Source organism: Eulemur rufifrons, chromosome 2, assembly GCF_041146395.1.
Source record: "Eulemur rufifrons isolate Redbay chromosome 2, OSU_ERuf_1, whole genome shotgun sequence".
NCBI classification, from domain to species: Eukaryota; Metazoa; Chordata; class Mammalia; order Primates; family Lemuridae; genus Eulemur; species Eulemur rufifrons.
The window spans coordinates 51103871-51129040 of NC_090984.1; the positions used below are offsets into that span (position 1 = coordinate 51103871).

At 40.5% G+C, this 25170-nt stretch overlaps 1 protein-coding gene across 1 annotated transcript in view; it reads right to left on the reverse strand.

The window, feature by feature from the left end:
• EIF2AK4 (eukaryotic translation initiation factor 2 alpha kinase 4) overlaps window positions 1–25170 on the reverse strand; it is a 96245-nt gene that overhangs the window by 11786 nt on the left and 59289 nt on the right. Inside the window, exons 20-32 of the mRNA XM_069484768.1 lie at window positions 24048–24101; window positions 21537–21773; window positions 20203–20278; window positions 19655–19776; window positions 16153–16202; window positions 15036–15204; window positions 13866–13982; window positions 12299–12364; window positions 9094–9264; window positions 8521–8655; window positions 5598–5705; window positions 4826–4954; window positions 2994–3080 (exon numbers count right to left, since the gene is read on the reverse strand). Coding sequence (XP_069340869.1) covers window positions 2994–3080; window positions 4826–4954; window positions 5598–5705; window positions 8521–8655; window positions 9094–9264; window positions 12299–12364; window positions 13866–13982; window positions 15036–15204; window positions 16153–16202; window positions 19655–19776; window positions 20203–20278; window positions 21537–21773; window positions 24048–24101 — 1521 coding nt within the window. The remainder of the gene's footprint in view (window positions 1–2993; window positions 3081–4825; window positions 4955–5597; window positions 5706–8520; window positions 8656–9093; window positions 9265–12298; window positions 12365–13865; window positions 13983–15035; window positions 15205–16152; window positions 16203–19654; window positions 19777–20202; window positions 20279–21536; window positions 21774–24047; window positions 24102–25170) is intronic.

Sequence of the window (25170 nt, forward strand, 5' to 3'; positions counted from 1 at the left end):
AAAGAACAAAATGTCAATCTTGAAGTCTATACCTAGCAAAAATATGTTTCAAAAATGAAGGTGAAATGAAGACTTTTGTTTCTTTTTGAGATAGGGTCTTGCTCTGTTGCCTGGGCTAGAGTGCATAGTGGTGTCATCATAGCTCACTGCAACCTCAAACTCCTGGGCTCAAATGATCCTTCTGCTTCAGCCCTCCAAGTAACTAGGACTACAGGCACATGCCACTGTGCCCAGCTAACTAAAAAAATTTGTTTTTGTAGAGACAGTGTCTCACTATGTTGCTCAGGCTGGTCTTGAACTCCTGAGCTCAAGCATCCTCGCACCACGGCCTCCCAGAGTGCTAGGATTACAGGTGCGAGCCACTGGGGTTGGCCCGGAATACATTCAAGTGTACACGAAACATTCAGAGTAACAGGCCAAATTTTGGACTTCAAAACATGTCTCAATAAAATTAAAAGGACTGAAATCATACAGTGTATGTTCTCTGACCACAATAGAATGAAACTATTAATAGAAATGAAGAAAGATACCTAAAAAATACCCATATATTTGTAAATTAGACCACACTTCTAAATGATCTATGGTTCAAAGAAGAAATCATAAAGGAAATTAGAAAATATTCTGAAACAAATGAATATGAAAGCTCTCCTTATAAAAATGTGTGAGATGTAACTAACCCAATACTTAGAGTGAAATTTATGGCATTAAATGCTTATACTGGCCGGGCGCGGTGGCTCACGCCTGTAATCCTAGCACTCTGGGAGGCCGAGGTGGGCGGATCGTTTGAGCTCAGGAGTTCGAGACCAGCCTGAGCAAGAGCGAGACCCCGTCTCTACTAAAAATAGAAAGAAATTATATGGACAGCTAAAAATATAGATAGAAAAAATTAGCCAGGCATGGTGGTGCATGCCTGTAGTCCCAGCTACTTGGGAGGCTGAGACAGGAGGATCGCTTGAGCTCAGGAGTTTGAGGTTGCTGTGAGCTAGGCTGACACCACGGCACTCACTCTAGCCTGGGCAAGAGAGTGAGACTCTGTCTCAAAAAAAAAAAAAAAAAAAAAATGCTTATACTTAGAAAAGAATAAGATCTAAAATCAGGGATCTAGGCCAGGGGCTGGCAATTTTTTTTTTTTTTTTTTTTTTTTTTCAGAAAAGGGCCAGATAGTAAATATTTTTTTTTTTTTTTTGTTGAGACAGAGTCTCACTTTGTTGCCCAGGCTAGAGTGAGTGCCGTGGCGTCAGCTTAGCTCACAGCAACCTCAGACTCCTCGGCTTAAGCGATCCTACTGCCTCAGCCTCCCGAGTAGCTGGGACTACAGGCATGCGCCACTATGCCCGGCTAATTTTTTCTATATAGATTTTTAGTTGTCCATATATAATGTCTTTCTATTTTTAGTAGAGACGGGGTCTCGCTCAGGCTGGTCTCGAACTCCTGACCTTGAGCAATCCACCCACCTCGGCCTCCCAGAGTGCTAGGATTACAGGTGTGAGCCACCGCGCCCGGCCAGATAGTAAATATTTTAAGCTTTGTGGCCATACACAGTTTCTGTTACATACTCTTCTTTGTTGTGTTTTTCCCCACAAAGATGTAAAAATAATTCCCAGCTCACAGGCCATACAAAAATAGGCCAGGGGCTGGATTTGGCCCAGGCTGTAGTTTATCAACCTCTAAAGTTCCACCTGAAGAAAGTAGAAGAAGAAGATTAAACTAAATCGAAAATAAGCAGAAGGAAGAAAATAGAAAGAATGGCGATTAATAAAATAGAAAACAAATGAACAAACAAATAGAGAAAAATCAGATGCCAAAAGCTGGTCTCTGAAAAGACAAATAAAATTGATCAACCTCTAGCCAGGCTGATCAGGAAAAAGAGGGAAGACATCAGTTACCAATACCAGGAATGCAAGAGGGAACATCACTGCAGATCCTAGAAATAGTGAAAAAATAACAAGGGAATATTTGAAAACTAAGAAGAAATGGAAAAATTCTGGGAAAGATACAAACTACCAGAGCTCATTCTAGAAGAAAGAAGCAACCAGAACAGCTCTGTATCTAGGCCCACGGGGATTTACTGGTGAATTCTACCAAGTATGTGAGGTTGGAATTCTAATGCCAATTGTACAGAAAATCTCACAGAAAACAGAAGAGGAGACAACACTGTCCAATTCATTTTATGAGGTCAACATTACCCTGATATCAAAACCAGACAAAGACATTGTAAGACAGACGTGGGGGAAAAGGTTGAAAAAAATGTTGATTATTTTTCCCTTTAAAAATAATTATAAATAAAGGTTATGAGGTGGTATATTTATGAGCATTTTTAGTTAATACATTGACTGCCACACAAAAAGACCCAGAAACTTTTCCTTAGGGCCACAGTGTTTTATTAATAGAATAAAAACTTCAATTGTAATTTAAAGGTAAACATAAATAGAAAAATGAAATGTATTGACTTCTATTCATTTAATCCACATTTTTAGAATTAAATTGTCAATATTAATTGTAACAATAAGAACATCAATAAGTAAGATTTTATAAATGCTTCACGCAGCCCCAGGGTCAAAGCTAGACTGCGTTAAATACAACTCTCATGGCAGTCAATATGTTAACTACAATAAAGGAAAACTGGTTAGGAAACAGCCAGAGGATGTATCAGTCATGAGGTATCAGCTCTGCTTATTATTCTTATTTTCTTAGATGGAAAAATAGAATAAGGGGAGAAAAGAAAAAAAAAACCAAAAACAAAAAAACAAAAAACAACAAAAACTACAGCCACAGTTTGTCTTTTTTAAAAGCTCTAAGGAAAGATGGTCAGATTCTCTCTTCCTTATTTTATATACTTTCTCCAGTAAGAAGCCCGGCAATTCCAAGGCGGAGCTGAAGTAACGGATCTGCACCTGCGCACAAGGCCAGGCCTCCCGTGAGGAGGTGGGCGCTCCGTGATGGGGAGTTTGCAAAGTCCCACTGTTGACTCGTGAGAGATCTACGGTCTTTACCTTGACATGGCTCCCCTCTTTATCCGAGACAAGGGCCACATAGGTGATTTCACGATGTCTGCAGTACTCCTGTAATTCCTCTTGGGACTGAAACAAATAAACACATTGCATAAGTAAACACACAGCACTTGGAACAGGTTCAAGTAGTTGTGAATGAAAATGCTGTTTTCAATTGTATTCTCAAAGTGATTGCTAAATATGCTGACTTCAGGAGCTATAAATATGAAGCAAGACGAGCTCAGAATTCAAAGGAGGAACATGGCCTTTTTGCCTTCCTTACTTTTATGATTGTTCTTAGGGGCCATGAACAATCAGGCAATACTAAGGGGGTTTCAAAAGCTTCAAGTCTTAATGGAAAGTGCCAAAAACTACACCCCCCCCACACACACACTCACACAGCAGAAAACCTCTCAGGAGAGCAAAGGAAATAAAAGAAACAGTGGAAGGTGACGAGCAGAATGGAAAAGAACGCAAACGAGCATCAGGGCAGAGAAGCCTGCAGGGTGCCGCTGTGCAGGACTAAAGTCACTGGTCACTGGGCTTGTGTTTTACTGCAGGACAGGACACTTCTCTGACAATTTATGAAACAAGTGAACAAGTGGAAGCAGATACTGCTCTGTCAAATCATTAAAAATTGTTGCTCAAATTTGGGTCCCAGAAGTGGATCTCAGATCAGAAAAAAGGACATTAGTGGGAAAATTGGCAAAATTTAAATAAGATCTATAGATTAGTTATGAGTATTGGTGCAGTGTTAATTTTCAGGGTTAGATAATTGTACTACGGATATGTAAGATGTTAAATTTGGGGGAAAATGGATGAAGGTTACACATAAACTGTTTTTTATACCTTTTATGTAACTATAAAATTATTTCAAAATAAACAGTAAAAAAAATTGTTGCTTAGTACACTTCTGATATTAATTTTGAAAACACACAGCATCAGCTTCAGAAGCCTCCTGGCAGGTGATGTTAACAGAGCAGGAGGCAGGGTGGCGGGGCTGTGTCCCTGGTTGTCGCCATGCTCTGGGGCACCTTTAGTGTGCATGAACGTGAGTACAGCCTGGATGACCTCTTGGGGGCACACCCCTTCTGTGCTCTGCTTGTGACAGCACAGCACCCCCTGTTCTAAAGGTCAGGCAGGTGTCCCCAGGGGTGCCTCTTTCCTCGCCTCACACCCAGGTGAGGTGTCAGGCCTGCATGCTGTGGGAGACCTGAGGATACAGAGCCACAAACACACGACACACAATGCCTTCAGAAGTGCGGAAGGCTGCAGGACAGCCCTGCAAAATGGCCACATCCTAACCTCCTGGAACCTGCAAGAGATCACCGCAGATTATTCAGGTGGGGCCAGTGTAAACAGAAAGTCCATGTCAGAGGGAGCCAGACAGATCAGAGAGAGAGAGAGAGAGAGAGAGAGGGAGAGAAGATGTAAGAACAGAAGCTCAGAGAGGAAAGAAGATGCTATTCTACTGAGTTTGATGATGGAGGAAGAGGCCATGAGCCAAGGAATGCAGGGGGCCTCCAGGAGCTGGAAAAGGCAAGGGAACAGATTCTTCCCTAGAGCTTCCAGAAGGAACCAGCCCTGCTGGCACCTTGATTTTAACCCAATGAAGCTGCTTTTGGACTTCTGACTTCCAGAAATGTAAGATAATAAATAAGTGTTGTAGAAATTATAGTAATTGGTTACTACAGCAATCAGAAATTAATGCAGGAAGCAACTCTAACCACAGAGATAAACAGAGCTTGACAGAGTCTATAATAGGAGCAGAGGACAGTTGTCATGGAAGCCATACGTATCTGCCCTTCACTCATAGGTGCTTTCTGTGCCATTACCTGTGACCAGTCGTACATGATTTCTGCTGTGATTCCTGCTGTCCAGAGTTTCTGGGTTATGTTGATGGCCCTGGACATGGACATCTGGCCAACACTTACAATGAGGAGGTCACAAGAGCTTATTGTAACCTGGATCAGAAACAGAGTGGTTACACTTAGAGGAGCAAGGCAGTAGGTGTGGACATGGGACCAGCACCTGGAGGGGAGGCACCCACGGGAGACAGGCATTCTTGAAATCTGGTGCAGCAACATAGTGTGCAGAAGGTTTTGCTTCAAAATGACATCATAAAAAAATGACACAGTCAAAAAATTTTATATTAGTCTTTTAATACAGAAATTATTTCAACTACCCTGAGCCATCAGGAAGATATTCTTTTCCTGTAGGAAAACTAGTCTTACCTGAAATACAAAGGAGAAAAAGCCATTTCTAGCTTTGTAGACCACAGCAGGATTTCTCAACGAGGGGCTTTAGTAAGAGTCTGTTAACAACTATAACATGTCACATTTGTATGGTACATTACAGATGCGGAAAGTGAGCTTAGGAAAGGATGAATGAACAGTCTAAGGTCACCCACCTAAAGAACAGAGGATAAGGACTGAAACGCAGGGTCTGACACCAAGTCTTAGGCTTGACAGATCATGTTAATTTCCAAAATCCTCAGTCTACAGCTGCCACATCTGGGCTTCCATGTAAATGACTGCACAAGGCATATAATACTTTTAGAAATGAAAGACATCTGAAAGCACACTGGAAAGCAAAGCCAGAACTTACAGGTTCTTCCATGTTGAGGACAGCAGCAGTTATCTTGTCTATAGCTATGCTGACCCCGATGGCAGTGGGGACTGGCCCCAGAGCCTGTGGTCCTCTAAACTGGGGAATCTGGGGAGAGACACAAACAGGCCTGGTTATAAAACAGACAAGAAACTGCAATTATGGGAAAAGTATGATTATAGAGTGAGCACTCTGTCAGCAATTTTATCAAAGGGTTCAACAAAAAGAAGTGTGTGTATATGCATGTAATAAGAGAGAGAAGCACACATGCAAATTTAGGAAAATATTACCAAATGTTCCATCTAGGTCTGCACTATTTAATATGGTAGCTACAAGCCACATGTGACCATCGAGTATTTAAAATATGGCTAATCCGGATGGATATGTGCCGTACATGTAAACTACTCATTGGTTACAAAGACTTGAATGAAAAAAAGAACGTAAAATAGCTCATTAATAATTTTTAGAAGTTTGAGTACATACTGAAATAATATTTTGGACATACTAGGTTAAATAAAATATATTATTAAAATTAATCCCACCTGTCCTTTTTTACTTACTTAATGTTACTAGACAACTTAAATTACATATGTAGGTTCTGGATCAAGATGGAGTAGGTATACTTCTCCCTATTTCTCCTGCTAAGTATAGCTAAGAATCCTGGACATTATATACAAAACAAACACAAGAAGATCCTGAAGGTAGAGGAAGGCAGGCCGGCTGGGGACCACAGGATCTGAGGAACATGTGTATATTCCCTGGGTTTGCTCTTTGCCTCCTATATCCTGGATTGGGTGCTGGAGAAACTTGCAACCCAGAAAGGCCAAGAGGAAAAGACACAAAAGCCCCAAGAAAAACCTGTTCTCTCTGGCCAAAAGACCAAGAGAGGGGCAACCCAGCAAGACAGAAATCTTTTAGGCATAAGTGTCCTGCTCCAGTCAAATGTCATGGAAAAAAGCATGGCCCCCCTCCCACCCCATCAGCAAAGGCTGAGTGGGGAGCCCAGACATTTACACCTTACCCAGAGGTAATGAGACCCCCACCTAGTCTGGCAGGGAGCTCTCAGAGAAGAGCAAGTGGGGAGCCAGGACTTTCACACCTGCCTGGGGGTAATGCCCTAGTGCCAACAGCCAATGCCCTACCCCCAACAGTGTCAGTGGAGGCCAGAACCCCCAGAATCCTGGACTTCTACCCTCATCCAAGCAGGAACAAAGCATTCCTCTCCGCTGGAGGGGGTCCAGAGGAGACTGAGTGGGGAGGCTGGAATTTTCACCACTAGCCAGCAGAAACATGGGCTCCTGCCATCCCCGCCCCCCACAGTATCAGTGGAGGCATGTGGAAAGCAGCAACAAGGCACCCTCCCACTCTGGGGTGTTGAAGGAGGCCATGTGAGAAACCTGGATCTTCACCCCCACCTGACAGCAGCACCCCCTGCCCACATGGGTGAGGTATCGGAGGCGGCCTGCTAAAACAGATCCAGATGAGCTCCGGAGTCTTGTAACCTAACACTCGCAATGTCCAGGATACAACCAAAAATCATGCATCATACCAAGAGCTGAGGAGATCTCAAACTAGATGAGGAAGACAGGCAACAGATGTCAGAATTATCTGACAAGGATTTTAAAGTAACCACCATAAAAATGCCTCAACAAGCATTATGAACAGGACTGAAACATAAAAAAGTGGAAAGCAAACAAGTAGGAGATAAAAACGATTCCATGGATGGGCTCAATAGCAGAATGGAGATGACAGAGGAAAGAATTAGTGAAACTGAAGATAAAACAACAGAAATTACTCAATCTGAATAATAGAGAGAAAACAGACTACAAAGCAAAATGAAGCCGGGTGTGATGGCTCTTGCCTATAATCCCAGTTACTCAGGAGGCCACAGCTGGGGGATTGCTTGAGGCCAGGAGTTTGAGACCAGCCTGGGCAACATGGCGGCAAGACCCTGTCTCTTAAAAAAAAAAAAAAAAAAAAGCAAATGTTCCAGAATCTCAGGACATTTGTGTCACTGTGGTCACAGAAAGGAAAAAGAAGGTGAGAATGAAAAAAAAAAAAAAATTCAAATAAATAATACCTGAAAAATTCCCCAAATTGGCAAAAGACATAAACCTATAGATTTAAGAAGCTAAGCAAATCCCAAACAAGATAAACTCAAAGAAATTCATATCAAGACATATCATAATTTCATTTGAAACTAAAGAAAAAGAAAAAACTCTTGAAAGCATCAAGTGAGAAATACCTTTCCTATAGGTGAAAAAGAATTCAAATAACAGTGGATTTCTCATCAGAAACCAGAATTTTGGGTAAATACAATAGACTTTCTTCTCTTTTTCGGTTTTCTAAATTATGTTTGACAGAGCAAAAAGTTTAACATTGTTTGATGTGGATCTCACTATATGTAGAGGAAGTATTTTAAGCAATTACATTATAAACGGCGCATAAAGAGACATAAAGGGAGGGAACTGAGAAAATAAACTGGTGAAATGTTGATACCATAGCTACTTGTGGTGATGGAATAGCTCTGTATCTTGACTGTGGCAGTGGTTATGGCAATCCACATGTGACAAAATGGCTCAGAATTATACACATACATTGTACCAATGTCAATTTCCTGGTTTTGATATTTTCCTATAGTTACGCAAGGTATAACCATTCGAGGAAACTGGGTAAAGGGCACATGAAACCCCTCTGTACTATCTTTACAACTTTCTGTAAAACTATAATTATTTTTTTTAAAAAGTTAAAAAAAATTACAAATGTGGTTCACATTACATTTCTATTCCTAGAAGAAAGATACAGAGGTATTTAATCATATTACTGGTTGAATTTTTTGTGTCGGTTTGAAAAATTTCAAGATAATACATTGGGGAAGAAACAAAACTAAGCCAGAACAAGTAACTAAAGGGTAAGCCCTCACCAGCAGGTCGTATCTGCCACCCGCGGCAAGGATTTCGGGGACAGCCCTCTGCCTCCGTCTGATGAAGGCCACAAACTGGAAGATGGTTCCGTTGTGCTGCTGCACCTTGTAAACCAAGCCCAAATTGATCAAGACCTGTAAAGTGAAATGTCACACAAACGCTGTCAAGGGCTTGAAGTTTAGAATGTGGGATGTAACACTGAAAATGCTGTTTCCCATCAACAGCATCAGAACAATGTAGCATAAACAAAATACTCAGTGAAATCTGGCACCAAGTCTGTTTAACTGTAGCCTGCCAAGCCAGAGAAACTCTGTTCTCTTCAAGAATAACCACCTCTGAGGCTAACATAACGAGAATCGCTACACGATAGGAATAGTGATGTCTGCAAAGAAACCCTGATTTAAGCCAAAACTATTACTGGATATCAAATGCTCTGAAATGAAGAGAGCAGTTTTTCTGGAAAAATGAAACACTGACTAGCATTAATGAAATGAAACCCATTCCCCGCCCCCCACCCCGCGCTATTATTAATGCCACAAATCCGTACTGCCAGTATCAAACAGTTGCCAAACCTGTGACTTGATGCCAAGTTTCTTCAACAGTCCGACAACCTCCTCTAGATCTTTTAAGCCATACTTCACCAACTGGGCAACACCTGTTTTCTGTTTTATTAATGAATTTATTGTTGGCATTAGATCTTGCAAATCTCCCTTCTGCTCAATAAACTTGTAGAGTCGACACAGCTGGAAAGCAAAGAGGCCAGTTAGTTGCCAATCCACGGCAGGGGAAGACTCCCTTTGTCCTGTGTTTCCTACATACGGGGAGACACAGCTCTCCCTCTGGGGGTGGGGAAGGGGTGTTACGGTCAAAACATCCACAGCCTTTGCTACTACCCTGACTAAGAATTTTCCAACAACTCTAAAGCACACTGCAGCAGTGTTTTAGGCACATACGGTTCACTTTTATTCACAGACATTTACTCACAGTTAATGCTGACCATGGCACAGCAGACCCTGGCACTAGCAGAGCCTCCAGTACATATTCTCAGGACAGTACTGCTCCTCTTTACCTGCCTCATTCTCATGAATTCCCATTATTGCAGGCACACAAATGGGGGAACAGGACGGCAAAGTCTGCCTGTTCTAATGCTCACAGAATCAACCAGAGACTCCCTCCCCTCCCTTTGCTCGAATAACTCCTATCTGTATCCCTGAGCTGCTGTCTCCGGCAGGCAGCCTCCTGCCCCTGGCTCTCACCAGCTGTAGGTAGCACCGTCTGCCCCAGAAGAGGGGGCAGTGGCTACAGATGATCTACCTGTGGGGCAGTCACAGTCCCTGGCACGTAGCAGGAGTAAGAGTAAAAGAGACCATAATCACAAAGGCAGAAAAGAAACTCCCAGGAGCTAAAGCTGAAATTATTAAGAAACAATATTATAGCTATTTTAAGATTGTAGGCAAGTAGAACCTGGTTCATCCATAAATTGGCACATGAAAACTAAGGGCCGAATGAAGACTCGGCTTGACATAGCTTAATATGATTATAAATCATAAATCTCTTACATTTTTAAAAAATCTAGGCCGGGCGAGGTGGCTCACGCCTGTAATCCTAGCACTCTGGGAGGCTGAGGCGGGTGGATCGCTCAAGGTCAGGAGTTCGAGACCAGCCTGAGCAAGAGCGAGACCCCGTCTCTACTAAAAATAGAAAGAAATTATATGGACAACTAAAAATATATATAGAAAAATTAGCCGGGCATAGTGGCACATGCCTGTAGTCCCAGCTACTCGGGAGGCTGAGGCAGTAAGATCGCTTAAGCCGAGGAGTCTGAGGTTGCTGTGAGCTAAGCTGACGCCATGGCACTCACTCTAGTCTGGGCAACAAAGTGAGACTCTGTCTCAAAAAAAAAAAAAAATAAAACTAAAGAGTGTTAAAATCTCCTATAATCTGTTTACTAAAGATCAAAATTTTAAATTTGAAAATCATTGTCTTTAAAATATTTTTCTTCTTAGTGAAATAAAAAAATTCTTGATAAATTTTAACATTAATAAACGACCCCATTAATAAACTACCAGGAGCACTAGAGTCAATATTTCCAGATTTTTGTCTGCACCCTATCATCAACTAACTCCATGTGACTTTGGACAAATCACAACATCTCTTTGGGCTTCAGGTGTCTCATCTATAAAATGAGAAGACTGAGCCAGATGTTTGAAACTCTATTATACTATTTCTACTGTTCTTTCCAGCACCCTTAGAGTTCCATTTTAAAATAATTAAAGTATCAAAGGCCTTTACTAGATACTATTTTTCCATTTTAAAACTAATTCAACACACAACTTCTGACTAATGCTTAGCATCATCAAATAACCAGTGGGTAGAGATTTAGCAAAAAGAAAAAGCTGACATTTTAGCAACCAATGCAGCTATCATGTGCAAGTGTGTGATATTTACAAGACTTTCTGAAATGTGACATGAGTTGAAAGAACCTAATGGGCTTGAAACTTTGTGTATGGAATCACTGACTAGTTTCTTGTGCAGATTCTTTGTGCTGTTTAAACTTGGGACTATTTCTGCACATAGGTGTGTGCCGTGTACATGTTCAGAGTGTATGTAAATATTGTTCTTCATATTTGAATACTATGCTATTGGGTCACTTTACGTATCATTAGTAACTCCCCTAATGTTAAATATTCAAGATTTAACTTGGCATAATTTCCAGAACTCCTAGTGTTATGTATCTGGTTTACTTTCCCTACCTGCAAATGGGTAATGTCTTTAAACTATGGTTTCCATGTACCCTGTGAAAGTTGTTTTAAAGAGTTGAGGGCAGAGATCTGCTGCACATATTCCCCTGTGGCTTTTTTAAGGCCAATACGAATTAAGAAGTCGAACGCAGTCTGTGGACTCCCCAGCCTACTCCTCTATATACCCCTGGCTCCGTGCCTGCCACACCGTAGGTGTCCAAAAGATCGAGTGACTGCCTGGCCTGTGTACAGTCGTGTTTTAATCCAGCCCATATGTGAATTCTGCTGATCACTACAGGATCATGTATTGAGTGTCAGACCAGGGGCTAGAAGGGTTGTGGGGAAGTTAAAAAAAAAAAAAAAAAAAATCTCTTCTTATAAAAATATTCAGGAAAATGTACAAAATCCCTGCTGTCTTCTGTTGTTCAGCTACTCAATTAAGTGTGGGTTACTGTGCCAAAGATCTGGGGTCAATCTGATGCCCGCAGCGAGAATACAACCAACCTGTTTATCCCATGAGCTTTTCCTTATTGCTAATGGGATCAAATGTGAGATTTTAGCAGTAAGAAATGTACCAGAAAAGCAAGGGCTTCAATTCAACTCTGAAGAGTTAGGAGCCCTGGAGGCAGGGGGTAGGGTGGGGATACCCAGATGAATCCGCAGAGCTCTGTGCCTCCTTTGAGTCCCACATAATCTATTTCAGAAGGGGACAACTAGTACTAGATCTGCTCAGCAGGAGGCTCTACCAAGCACAGCTCTATAAGGGGGTAAAAGAAAAGTATCTGCTGATCAAGAAAGAACAGGACGATTACAGCACATCAAGAAGGAGCATGGAGAGGCAGTCTTTGATCACAGCATCAGTTTTTCTCTTCTGCTAATCCCAGACGTTGCCATGGTGCCTGACGTGCAAGGGAAGAACTGCGTCTGCAAGGCAGCACGGAGTGCTGCTATCTTACCGCAACAAGAATTGGGTGACATTTTCTGGCATCACAAAATGACACAGAAAGCTGTATTAATACCATTAGAAGGTACTTACACTATTAGAAGACAAAGACAGATTACAGAATTTAGCTTCCACTTCTCTCCTCGTCAGCTTCTCTGTCTAATGCAGAAGAAAAATGTAACAACGAGTCACCAAATCTGGCCCTGAACAAGACACAATTTCCAGGCTAATTCTGACAATAATAGCCTTCATTTTGGGCAAAATGCTCCTAATTGTAAAGGATGGATTTAGTTCTGTGATTAAAAAAACTCTTTCCCCCAATTCACACAAAACCATAACTAACTTATTTTAAAATTTGAAAAACTCTGACATAAAAGAATTAAAATGAGGAAAAATGTACTCGCTGAATGGTGAGGTGACCCAGATCTGAAGAGGCTTAAACAGAGTATTCGTTTGTGCGGGGAGGGAGTTGTTTTGATCCGTGTTCCCCTAACCAAGCTGGGCCTTGGGCAATTCATCCCTCGCTGGCAGAGGGGCCGTGGCCATGGATATGCACAGGTACGAGCGGAAGCCCCTCGGCACGCGCCCTGGGGTTTCCGTCAGTGTCCGACTGACATCACACTGTACTTGTCACTGCCAAACAGCAGCAGCACTTTGGGGGGAGGAAAGAACCACTAGAAAACAAACAGTAAAGTTTGGGTCCTGGTGTGTACCTGCCAGGTGAAAGAAAAGTTAGTTAAGCCTCTTGATGTATAAAAAACAGTAAGTCATTATGGACTCCCACTATTCGCTGTCTTAACCATAGGCTGCCTGGCACTGCCAGTTACTGAATCTCTTGGATGCCTCTTATTTATTATGAAAACAAAATGTAACATGAAAAGATATTAAAAAAGATAAACATTCACCTCATCCCAGCACCACAATAGAAAGCTAATTTGTTTTTTCAATGTTTCCCCTCCAGGCTCTGTATCTGCACACATACCATAAAGTGACGAATACTATAACGTGGCTAAATGAGGGACGAGTGACCGGAGGTGCCGTAGCCCCAGCCCCACAGGAAGGAGGTGGTAAATGAGGCCTCACTAGAGGTCGAAGCCACTCTCCCCCAATTCAACCAGCAAATCTATCAGTGACGCGACTGGTGAGCACAGGCAGGGGGGAAGCAGCAAGGGCAGGCGCACGTCTTCTATTCTCCACACTGACACCCTCTCTCAGCCTCTGGAGAGTCAGGATAATAACAGCGCCGGTGTGAGGGTGAAGTGAGTTCACCAATGGGAAGGGCCTGGAACAATGCCCGGCATACGGGGAGGTGCTGGGTAAAGGCTGACTGTTTTTAAATCATTACTGGCAAGTATCAGGACCAATTACTGAGTGATTTCTTGCCTTAAGAAGTAGGTTACTGAAGGACTTTACTATTTTTCAAATTAGAAATTACCCTTCAAAAAAACACCCTAGAGGTTACTAGTATTGTAGGGCTTAGTGTAGAATAAAAGCTAAACCAATACTTGTTAACTGTTGCTATAATTAAAGCCAATTTGTTCTTTCACCTTCAAGGGAAGGAGGTAAAACTCCCAATTCAGTTTTATGGCTGCATCAGTAAGAAAATAATCCTGAACTATTGTTATTTTTCAACACTGAGTCCAAGTAATTAAATGCTTACCACAGCATCATACAGAATAACATAGACTTGACTGAGTTTATCTTCTGGGATCCCACAATGTAAGAGGATTGCTTTCAATAACATGGTATGGTTCAAGTAAATACTGTAATTTCTTTCCTGAGACACAGAGAAAAATTATTATTTTCATTATAAAAGTAATTGTAGATACATGACCAAATCTGGAATCTTACCATCACTTTATCATCATACCACCATGGAAGAAAAAGGATTGAATTTTAGCATATGGCCTCCTAGCTTATTGTTTCATACACATTCTTTTTATATTGTTGTAATCAGAGAGTATAATCTAATTTAACACTGTATCATGTGCATCAAAAATACTCTGACTGGTCTCCAGTTTTGTTTAAAAGCCTCATTGAGTTCACACAGATTTCAAAGAGGGAGGATCTGGTTCAATAGTAATTAACTTATAAGCACAGGCTCGTGTATTGTTTCTTCTGTCCACACGAGCAAATTCACGGGCATTCACAGAGTGGTGAGCTGTGTGCTGAGCTGGGTGCACTGGGGTACACAGAAAAGTGAACCCATGGCCTCTGCCCTGAAAGAACACACCCTCTGCTTGGAGAAAACTAACGCAACTCAAGGTAGTTTGTGGCTGTCTCATATCAACCTGTGAGAGTTGAGAAGAAAAGGTGGCCAACCAATCAACCAGGCAGCAGTCAGACTTCCTGGGGAGAAGAAGCCCAAACTATGGCTTGTCGAAGACAAGACTCTCTAGACAAGGGCTCACTTGACTGATGGTGGCAGGAATGACAGGGCATGTGTGTGGGATGGGAGGGCTGAGGAGAGCTGGCGGCAGTCCCCACTGGGGGCAATGTGCATACACAGAAGGGAAGTTGGGGAGTTAAGAGATCAGATGTTGGAGGGAACCACTGCAGGGCATGAACATGCTAAAAGCATCCTAGCGATTGTAGTCTGATTTCTTGCATTTTGAAGAATGGCAGAGAAAAACCACTATCCCCCCAAACAAAACCAGTTCCTGTCAAGGTAGAAAGAGGTTGAGATCAACCTTGAAAGCAACACCAAACTTTTGTCACTTATGCTAGTAAAGAACCAAGAAGCAGGTTTGTCACTGGGGCTTCCCCACCACACTTGGTGAAGGGCTCTAGTGGGGGGTAGTCTCAGAATGCTAAAATGTGGACAAGACACCTGAAGTGCTGGAAACTCTTGGATGATTTCATAGATAGTGTAGATGATTTCAGCAGTGGGCAGAGAGCTGTTGGTGGTAGAAGTGACAATATCAAATGCACATTCCAGAAGTTCTTTGGGATGAAATCGATCTAACTTGCGAGGTCTGAACACACGTTCTATGCAGTATCTGGAGAGAGAAACCCAGAAATCTAAGGTCACTGCTCACTGGAAACAAATATGTATGAGAAATCGTTGAACAAAACAAATAGGAAAAGAAATGAATCAGTGGTATGATCAAGAGGGCATAGATAGATTTGCCCTGCAACAGTCTTGCCTTGTCATCTAGGTTCCAATTCCCAGTTTTGCCACTATTAAACTATGGAGCTTAATTGGTTTTTAATGGTTGAAATAGAGAGAAAATTGTACACAAAAATAATTTTACCTTACATGATTGCTTTCTACAGAGGGATACCCACACTTTAGGACTATGACTATTAATCGTTCACTTGTAGCTAGGATAAGAGCACGTAAAGGGCTTTAACTGCCTTTGAAGAAAGGAGCTTTAAAGCAGGGTGCCTCACTGACAGCAATACTGCTCCAATTCACCAAGAGATCGATGTGGGACCCCTGTGGTATTGAATGTACAGAAAACCTTTTTCCAACACTAAGTGCCTGGAGGTCCTCAGCGCTCTGCATTCCTGCTGGGTTTACTCCACTTCTCCACGAGCAGCTTTTGTTCAGTTACCTGTGTAGGCAGTTTTCACACAGACACCACTGGCCATGTGTCACTTCAATTAAGTTTTAAAAGGGGCCATCTGTGATCAACAACAGCCAGATGTTTTTATCAAGCAACCATTTGTGAACATAATTAGTTATGTTGCTTGGGGACATTTAGAAGGCACAGAATAGACTGCAGGAACATCATGGTACCTGCCTGCTACGTTCCCTCTAATAGTCCTAGTTACCTTATAGAAAGGGGTACTGTGGCTCTGTTTTTTTTTTTTTTTTTTACCATATCCTAAGCTCAATACTCTGAATTCAGAATTCTTTCCTGTGTAAAGATCCCAGAAGATAAAAGAGTCTTCCTTGATTTCTTTCTCATGTCTGCCAAATAGAACACCCTATTGTTTCTTACCGTTTTAAATTCAATATATTATTTCTTGCCACATATCTTGCAAAAGGGACCTGAAAAATAAAGTTTTAAAGGTCAATGTCAAGATGTGCCAACTATCATATTCCTCATATTCCTCTTGTCTTTTAAGGACAGCTTTACTGAAATATAACTCACATACTACGAAGTTCACCCTTTTAAAGTGTACAATTCAGTGGTTTTTAGTGTATTCGCAAAGTTATGCTCTGCTCACCGTGCATACTCCTTGAAATGTTCCTGAGTGCTTCAGTCAGCAGTAGGCTCCAATGTTAGACACACCATCACCCTTCTCAGGTTTTTTTTTTTTTTTTTTTTTTTTGAGACAGAGTCTCACTCTGTTGCCTAGGCTAGAGTGCTATGGTGTCAGCCTAGCTCACAGCAACCTCAAACTCCTGGGCTCAAGCAATCCTTCTGCCTTAGCCTCCCCGGTAGCTGGGACTACAGGCATGTGCCACCATGCCTGGCTAATTTTTTCTATATATATTTTTAGTTGTCCAGATCATTTCTTTCTATTTTTAGTAGAGACAGGGTCTAGCTCTTGCTCAGGCTGGTCTCGAACTCCTGAGCTCAAACGATCCACCCGCCTCGGCCTCAGCCTCAGCCTCCCAGAGTGCTAGGATTACAGGTGTGAGCCATCGCGCCCGGCCCTCAGGTTTTTTAAGTTTGAGAAAAATTCACTTTTAGTTAAATATACTCTGCCATACTTTTACTATGTCAAATTAGAATTGGTGCAAGTAATTTGGTTACTTGTGAATTTTTTTTAAATGTCATTTACGATAATGTAATCAAAATGGGTATTATCTCTTATGGTGAATTTTCTGATTTTCCTATCAATCTTTTAGGAGAAATTATTAATAACCACCTTCAAATAATAATCAAAACTAGTAATACCATTGACAGGTTGCTCCAAGAGATCAGACATGGTATCACAGGTCAAATTCCCAATGAGCAATCATTTTTTTATTTCAAACATTAGCTCATGGAAAGGGAGCCAATGTTTAAAAATATGTAGTTTTGTCTCCTAATATTTAGAGAATAAGCAGCCAGTTTTAAGTATAGCTGTATAAATGTTTGTACTTCTACTTTTTCTTTACCTTCCCAAATGACTGATTTGTTATTTATTTACCTCTACCTCAAAATAATCCCAAATCACTTTGCTTACTTAAAAGAAAAAAAAAGGCCAGGAATGTGGAAGGAATTTCCACTTAGACCATAAACACAAAACCTGTTCTTGCAATAAGCCATATGACATAGATATAAAAAAAGAAAATGCCTTGATTCCATTCCCTCCTCTAGAAAAATAAGGTCAAAATGAGTGCCTTCTTTGACACCATGCTGTTTGGTGATACAAACAAGCTGGTGTGCATGGTCATTCACACACACGTGAGAGCATGTTTATACCTGCACACACACCAAGTGCATGTAAACACAGTGTACCTTAGTACACATACAGCTTTTTTTAAAAAAAACTTTTCTCTTTCTCTGTAACAAAAATGGGATTATTAGAGTTCCTTTGAAACTTTTTTTTTTTAAGCTAATGATACACCATGGACATTCCTACAGATCAAACATAGGTATGGACATATCTAAATATATACAGTCACCCTCTGTATCCATGGGGTTTTGTTCTAGGACCCCCCCCAAGAATATCAAAATCAGCAGACGCTCAAGTCTCTGATATAAAATGACATAGTATTGGCATATAACCTATGCGTATCCTCCCATATACTTTAGATCAGTGGTCTCCAACCTTTTTGGCACCAGGGACTGGTTTCATGGAAGACAATTTTTCCATGCACCGGGTTGGGGGGGATGGTTTGTGATGATTCAAGGTCATTACATTTATTGTGTATTTTATTTCTATTATTATAAAATTATATAATGAAATAATTAGACAATTGACTATAATGCAGAATCAGTGGGAGCCCTGAGCCGGTTTTCCTGCAACTAGACGGTCCCATCTGGGGGTGATGGGACTCAGTGACTGATCTGACAGGAGACAGAGCTCAGGCAGTGATGCGAGTGATTGGGAGTGGCTGTAAATCCAGAGAAGCGCCTCTTTCCCTCTCTCTCTCTTGCCTGCCACTCACCTCCTGCTTTAGGCCATGGACCAGTACCCATCTTGATCATCTCTAGATTACTCATAACACCTAATATAATGTCTACACATTGCTTCATTCATATGGATTCAATGTAGTCCTCAGTTTACACTAATTCAAGATTTATTTTTTGGAACTTCGTGGAATTTTTTTTTTTTCTGAATATTTTCCATCCGCACTTGGCTGGATCCATGGATGTGAAAATCAAGGATATGGAAGGCCAACTGTATATATTTTCACCTTATACATATATAAATATACATATTTATTGGAAAATCTAGATGTAAATTTTTTAATAGCTCCTTAGTAATCCATAATATTGATGAGAAATTATTCAACCATTTTCTTATTGATAAACATGTAGTTTTCAGTTTTTGACCATCATGATAATATGGCAATTAATGTCTTTTTAACATTCGTACACCAATGTGTTTTTATTTCTTTGAATAAGTTCCTCAAAGTGGGACTGCTAGTTCAAAAGATGTAGTATGTGCATCAAATTTAAAAAATTTTTGTTATAAACTTTCAGATTACTTTTCTAAAGGATTAGCAATTCATATTTCCATCAGCAACATATGAAAGTACTTATTTTCCTACACCCTTGTCATCTCTCGATGATATTAATTTAAGTATTTTTTGCCAGCCTGATGGGTAAAGTTGAGATAGCTTTGCACTTCCTTATTAGGCAGGCGGAACATCTTTTCAGAAGCCTATCAGTCATGCGCATTTTCTCTTCTGAGAACTGCCTGGTTTATCCTCTGCTCATGTCCCCACTTGTAAGTGCTTTCTGTACTTGAGGGGTATTAAGCCCCTGTCTGACACATGCATTGCATGTTTTCCTCTGGCCTATGGTCCAGTGCCACAGATGGGCTTGTTACCAGCCAATATCATGTGACTGCATGATTGGCAAGACTGCTGCTGTCGACAGGAGCCCCGGGGGTCAGAAGAAAGCACGCCTGGGCAAAACACACCACTGCCAGTTAGCAGAGATATTTGCTGTTACAAGAATTTAATTGTTCTAGACATTAACATGTGAGGATGTTACTACATTTACTTGTCTGAGTTGGCCAGGTTAACCTGCTGGGTCATCCGGCAGATCACAATGCTGAGGTGCATGTGTGGCTCCTGCAACTCGGGATTCCTCTGGCTCCTAGAGCCAGAAACACTTGCGCTATTAGCAAAGTGGATGCCGTCAGGGCCAAACATTTACTAAACTCCAATAATGCTCTTACTCTGACAAGTCCCTTAAGAATACATTTCTTAAAGGTGACATTCAGAATATAAGCCTGGCAGAAAAACTGAGCAGTAGGGGCAATCCTTTAACAGATAGGCCATCCCTATGACCAGACACGGCACCCAGACTGTGAGTAGAGGGTTCCCAGCCTCACCCGCAGGTCAAAAGGAAGCATCACCAGCATCCCGCTGTGGTCCATGAATAAGGCAGCTTCATTGTGCTCGTATATTTGCCTGTTTCGGGGAAGCAGTAGTGGGGTACACAATTGGATAGCTCCTACACCAAACCAGAAAAAATGACAAACCATCAGGTTCTTATTCTTCCTAGGAGGCAACCTAAAAGGAACACACATCTGACAGTTAAGTAATCTGCTACTGGGACTGTTAAAATCATCATCAGTTTTTCTTCAACTCTCTAAATTTACAAGTGGAGAGCTCATTTAGAGTTAAGTTTGTCAATCTGGTCATATTTCTGACTCTACAAACCAACTGTATTTTAGTAGCAAGGTTATAATATTTAAATCAGTTTCTCTTCAACTAGCTGAGCTGTAAAAATAAGCTTAAATTTCACACGATGTCAATTGCCTGTAACTAAATTTAAAAGTAAAATACGGTATACCCAAATCCACTAACGGTACTTTCTAATGATGACAAAAAAAAAAAATCTTATGAAAAAGAATATGATTTTTAAAAAGGGCATTACCATGTCTTTTAAAGATGCGGATGATGGTTTCACACACATGCTGCTGTATCTTGGCTGTACCGATTGAAAAACTGCCCTAAAATGGACCAATTAAAACGTCATCATCAAAGCCCAATCCAAGGGGTCCCTTAAAACATTAATCTGTGGCTTCAGTAGGTACTACATTGCTTATTCCCAGGATCATAAAGGAGATTTCAACAAGTCAGTTCCTCTTTGAACATACTCAGGGAAGAGGCCACGTGTCTTGCAAAGCATCCTGCTTTAGAACGCAAGACCTAATCTTTCAAGCAGTGGGAAGGCCGCCTGGCATCAAAGTCCAAGCCCTTAACCACGTTGATCTATACCTTTGAGAGAGAGCTAATCAAATAACACTTTCTCCCTGACTCTCAGGAACATTGTGGAACAAACACCCAAAGGCATCAAGGCCCCATCCCACACAGGGAGGGGATTCACTGTAGGCCTACTGAAAGCTACATGGCATTTACATATTTTGCCAAGAGCTTTCTTTTTCATTTGTTTTTTTATTGTAAGAGTTGTACCATTTCACCATAGAAAATTTAGAAACAGTATATAAGCAAAAGGACAAATATAAAAAAGTTACCTATAATCCTGTAAATATGTTTCTAATGTTGCCAGGCAGCAAAAACTCCGGTCCCTAAAAATCTATACTGATCCTCCATAAATTTCATTACTTCCTCTACTACTCTCTTTTAAAATTATATCATATTTTAAGCATACAGAAACATACAGAGAATATAACAAATTATCTCTCACCTACCCACCCAACTTTGTCAAATTTTAACATTTTGCTACATTGCTTCAGATTTTTTTTTTTAAAGAAATAAAATATTAAAGGCTCCCCACACTGGCAACCAGGCTATACTTCAGAAACCACCTGGGAGCTTTTAAAGAGATTCTGCAGTGCCTCACAGCTAGAGATCCAAGCCACTCGACGTGCTGATGTGCTGGGGGACCTGGGCATCTGCTTTGTCAGAGCGCTGCCCGGTGATCTGGACGTGTGACCAGTGCTGGGAGCTACGCTACTACTTCCTCTGGATCTGAGCTGGTTGGATGTTTTTGGCTCTGGGCAGCAAGGCCAGGGATCAGTCTCTAGGGGATGGGTCAAGAATTCGTTCAAGAAAGTGATTAACAGTGTGACCCTTCTTCCCAGAATGCATATGCACACATTTTGGGTGTACTTTTAGGGGCCTCCCAGACCTCACATAGGAACTTACGTTGGAGGCATTTAAAAAAATCCATGAAAAATAAGGAACTGATTTGATCCTTTTGTGGCCCAGGTTAAGCTCCCTCTGTACAGCGTGGCGCAAGCCCACCTTCAGTATGTCGCTGTCGTAGGTGTAATCGATGGCAGGCGAGACGCGCTGGGAGAAGATCTGGGCCATCATGGTGCGGTAGGCCTTCCCGTCCACGTTGGCCAGGGTGTGGTGCAGCACTTCGTGAAGCTCTGACTCCTCCATCTGGGGCGGCGGCAGCAGCTCACTCTTGAGCAGTTCCGTGGCCGTGGGCCGTTTGGCAGGATCGTGGTTCAACAGCCAGGAGATGACAGATTTCTGTAAGGAAACCCAGGCACACCACTGATGAGAGGCAGCACATGGGGCTCGGGAGTCTCCAGAGAAGCCACGGTCAGTTCAGGCCAAAGAAAAGACACCACTTCTTGCATTTCACTGGCATTTGACATCTCTGAATAGGTCATTTTTTCTCTGCACTTTTGTTAGGGCCACAGAGTTGTACAGCAATGTAATATGAGTATTTCTTAAAAGGTGGAGGCCCCTTTTACATTTTATTGTCACAAGTAACCAAAAAAAAATCCTCAACAACTATGTAGAAGCAGAACTTAGGCCTTATCAACACACAAAATATGGTATAAAAAGATGTAAGAACATAAAACAAATAGGTTTACAGGCCTAATTTTAATATAAATTATAATGCATAATAGCTGCTGGAATCCTTAAACATGTAAAACATCTTGCTTTCTTTTCCATTTATGTTACTTGTATTGATGCCACTCCCTCGAATTTTCTTGATTTACATTACTCATGTTATACTTTCACAGTTACTACCTCATTAAGCAGGGACCATTTGAAGGCAATATAAACCTTTAAGAGGTTCCTTAATAATTCTTAATCCTCTTATTTATAATAAGGATTTATAAGGAGTTAGAGGAATATTTGAGATCAGAAAAGCTCAGTCTTTGGATGAATTTATTAAGCATTTTCTAATTATATATCTTTAAAAAATACTCCCCCCCATCACCACTCTCCCTTACTACTGTCTTAGGCTGAAGTAACAACACAGGTAATTACTTTTCTTGTGATATAGGAGCTTCATATTATAAAGAAAGGAACTGACATGACACAACATTTATGAAAGCTATGTTAAATTAAACTGGTAAAAATAGTAATACCTGATTCAGCGTAAGAGACCCTGTTATGCTGTTAAATTTCTGTGCATGGCAAAAACTATGTTATGGTCAGTTTATAAGCATCTTCTGTGTTGCCTCCTTTCAAATAAAAAGCAACGACTGTGACATGGGAGGTGGTAGTAGTTGTGGCGGTGGTGTTTTAGCGCCAATTTTGTACAGCTCAGACTCAAATGCTTACGAGTACCTAATACATATCTGAGGACAGGTGAACAGTCCTCCGTGTGAAAAATGGCGTGTATAATTAACCTCATGTTTGTAGTTTAATAAAGTTCCTTTGCCACCATAGCTGTCAACAAGTAGAAATACTGAATAAGACTGACCTTGTTACAGGGAAAGGCTATGAAATTAACATTTATTTACTCATGACCCCCAGAAACAATAATAGCTAGGAAAAGAAATAGAAACATGATGCAATGTATTTCTAATGATCTTCACTAATTAAATAAATGAGACAGAATGGGTCCCTATAGTCATAAATAACTGTCATGTTAAACATTGTGAAATTATAGAATGTCAGTGCTAATATAAATGAAGGGTACTTAATCCCTTTATTTTACAGGTGAGGAAAATTAAAGTCCAGAAAAGTTAAGTGGCATGTACATCCAGATACATAATCAATAAGTAAGAAATAGAAAATCAGTATAGTGTTCTATTTATGCTTCTGTTCTCAACATTAATAATTTAAATGAGGGATTTTGCCTTGATTATAATATCAATAAAATTCAGTTTAAGGAATAAGCTTCTATACAGCAAGAGTATTAACCACTGAAGGTTCACCAAGACAAACACTGGCACTGAAAAGAAAGGTCCACCAAAAGGACAATACACAAATTGACTAATAATTATTCTTTCATATCAGCTGCATAGCAATATTAGCCTATGACATGAGTTACATACACGTACACACACACACACACAGTCGATATTTAGGGTATACAAAAGAAATTATTTTGCTTTTTAAAATTCTGTAACATCAGATTGTCTAGAAAATGCGATCCCTCCCCCACAATCTGAGCTACTTCCAATTCACAAAAAATCCCAAAATTATAGCTTTAAGTTATTTTTTTTTTTCTAAAAGTCTCAAGCTTCATCTAAAACAATGAGCTGTAAAAGCATTCTTTTCTTTTCAACAGCTAAGCCAAGGGTCCAAATAGCACTTCAAAAGCACAATGAATCACACAAAAGATCCCTGTAGTTTGTTAATTTTCTATGCCAGCCCTTGGCGTTCTTATGGGGCCTTTCAAGTCTAATAACATTTTAAGTGCTTCATCTTTTGATTTTTTTCCCCCACGTTGTTCCCAGGACACAAGAGAATGAGTGGCAGAAGATTACTAATTGAAAAAGAATAAAAATAGTAATTAAAATGCAAGACTGAAGACACAGTAATTAAAGAGAAAATTACCTGCTTTGCATGCTCTCCATCATCGAAGTCTTCTGGAAACTTAGGCGCAGTGGGCTGAAAGAATATTATATTCAAATCAGCAAGTGCTTGGCTAACTGCCACAGTGAAAGCATTTATTCAGCATAAGTAAGAAAAATACAGGAATAAAAATCTGCTAACAAGGAAAGACTGAGGCGATACTGCCTTGAAGACTGATGTTCATTCTTCCAACTGCACATGTATTATTTCAATACAAACTTTACCCAAATGACAACCTAGGTTATTAAAAGCACATCATCTGAGGACAAAGTATTTAAAAATCAAATGGTTTCAGAGGAAGACAAAGTAATTGTACGAAAAGCACAGATGAAAAAAGGCAAAAAATGCCAATCCACCAACAAAGAGTAAGAGAAAAACACTAACACTAAAACCTCTACCGACCCAAAAGTTCTCAATTTTCTGGTAAATGGGACCTCAATTATAAAATTAACTTAACAGTTTAGATATTCTTGAAATGAGAGAACAAATATGAATTTTAGACTTAAGAAGGGCACTTCATCAAGGACAAAATCACCTAAGAGCATTATAATCAAGACAAAGTGATAGTAACCCCTTTATTTACTCCTATACTTTACAAACACAGCTGTCCCCACTGTATTGGAAATAAAATAATTCAATTGTTCTCCAAAGTATCCAGAGGTGTATTCCTAGTGACAGTGTATATGACTTAGCTTAAAGGATACTCCTGCTTCCCTGTGCATCCTCACCGAAACCTCACTTTCCACTGTCATCTTAATGCCATTTTCTACCCTCACACTGTAATGTTGGTCCTTTAAGCTACAGTAATAACAGAGGTAAGGATTAATCCCAAGAATACAAATGAGAATTTTATTGAGGGGGAAAAAAATTCAAGGAGCAGATATTTTTCTCAGACGCATTTTAACTTCTGATCATGGTGGTTTTCTTTAGGCATTACTATACCAGGTCCATTCAACACGAATCTTCAATTTCCAGAGCTAAATATCTACTATCCTTATAACCCATTCCCACTGCTAGAGCTGTATTGATATCAAACAAAATTTTTTGATTCTTCTTTTGTTTTAAAATTGAGAGTAAACCTCTAAGAATAATTTTTTACAAGTAA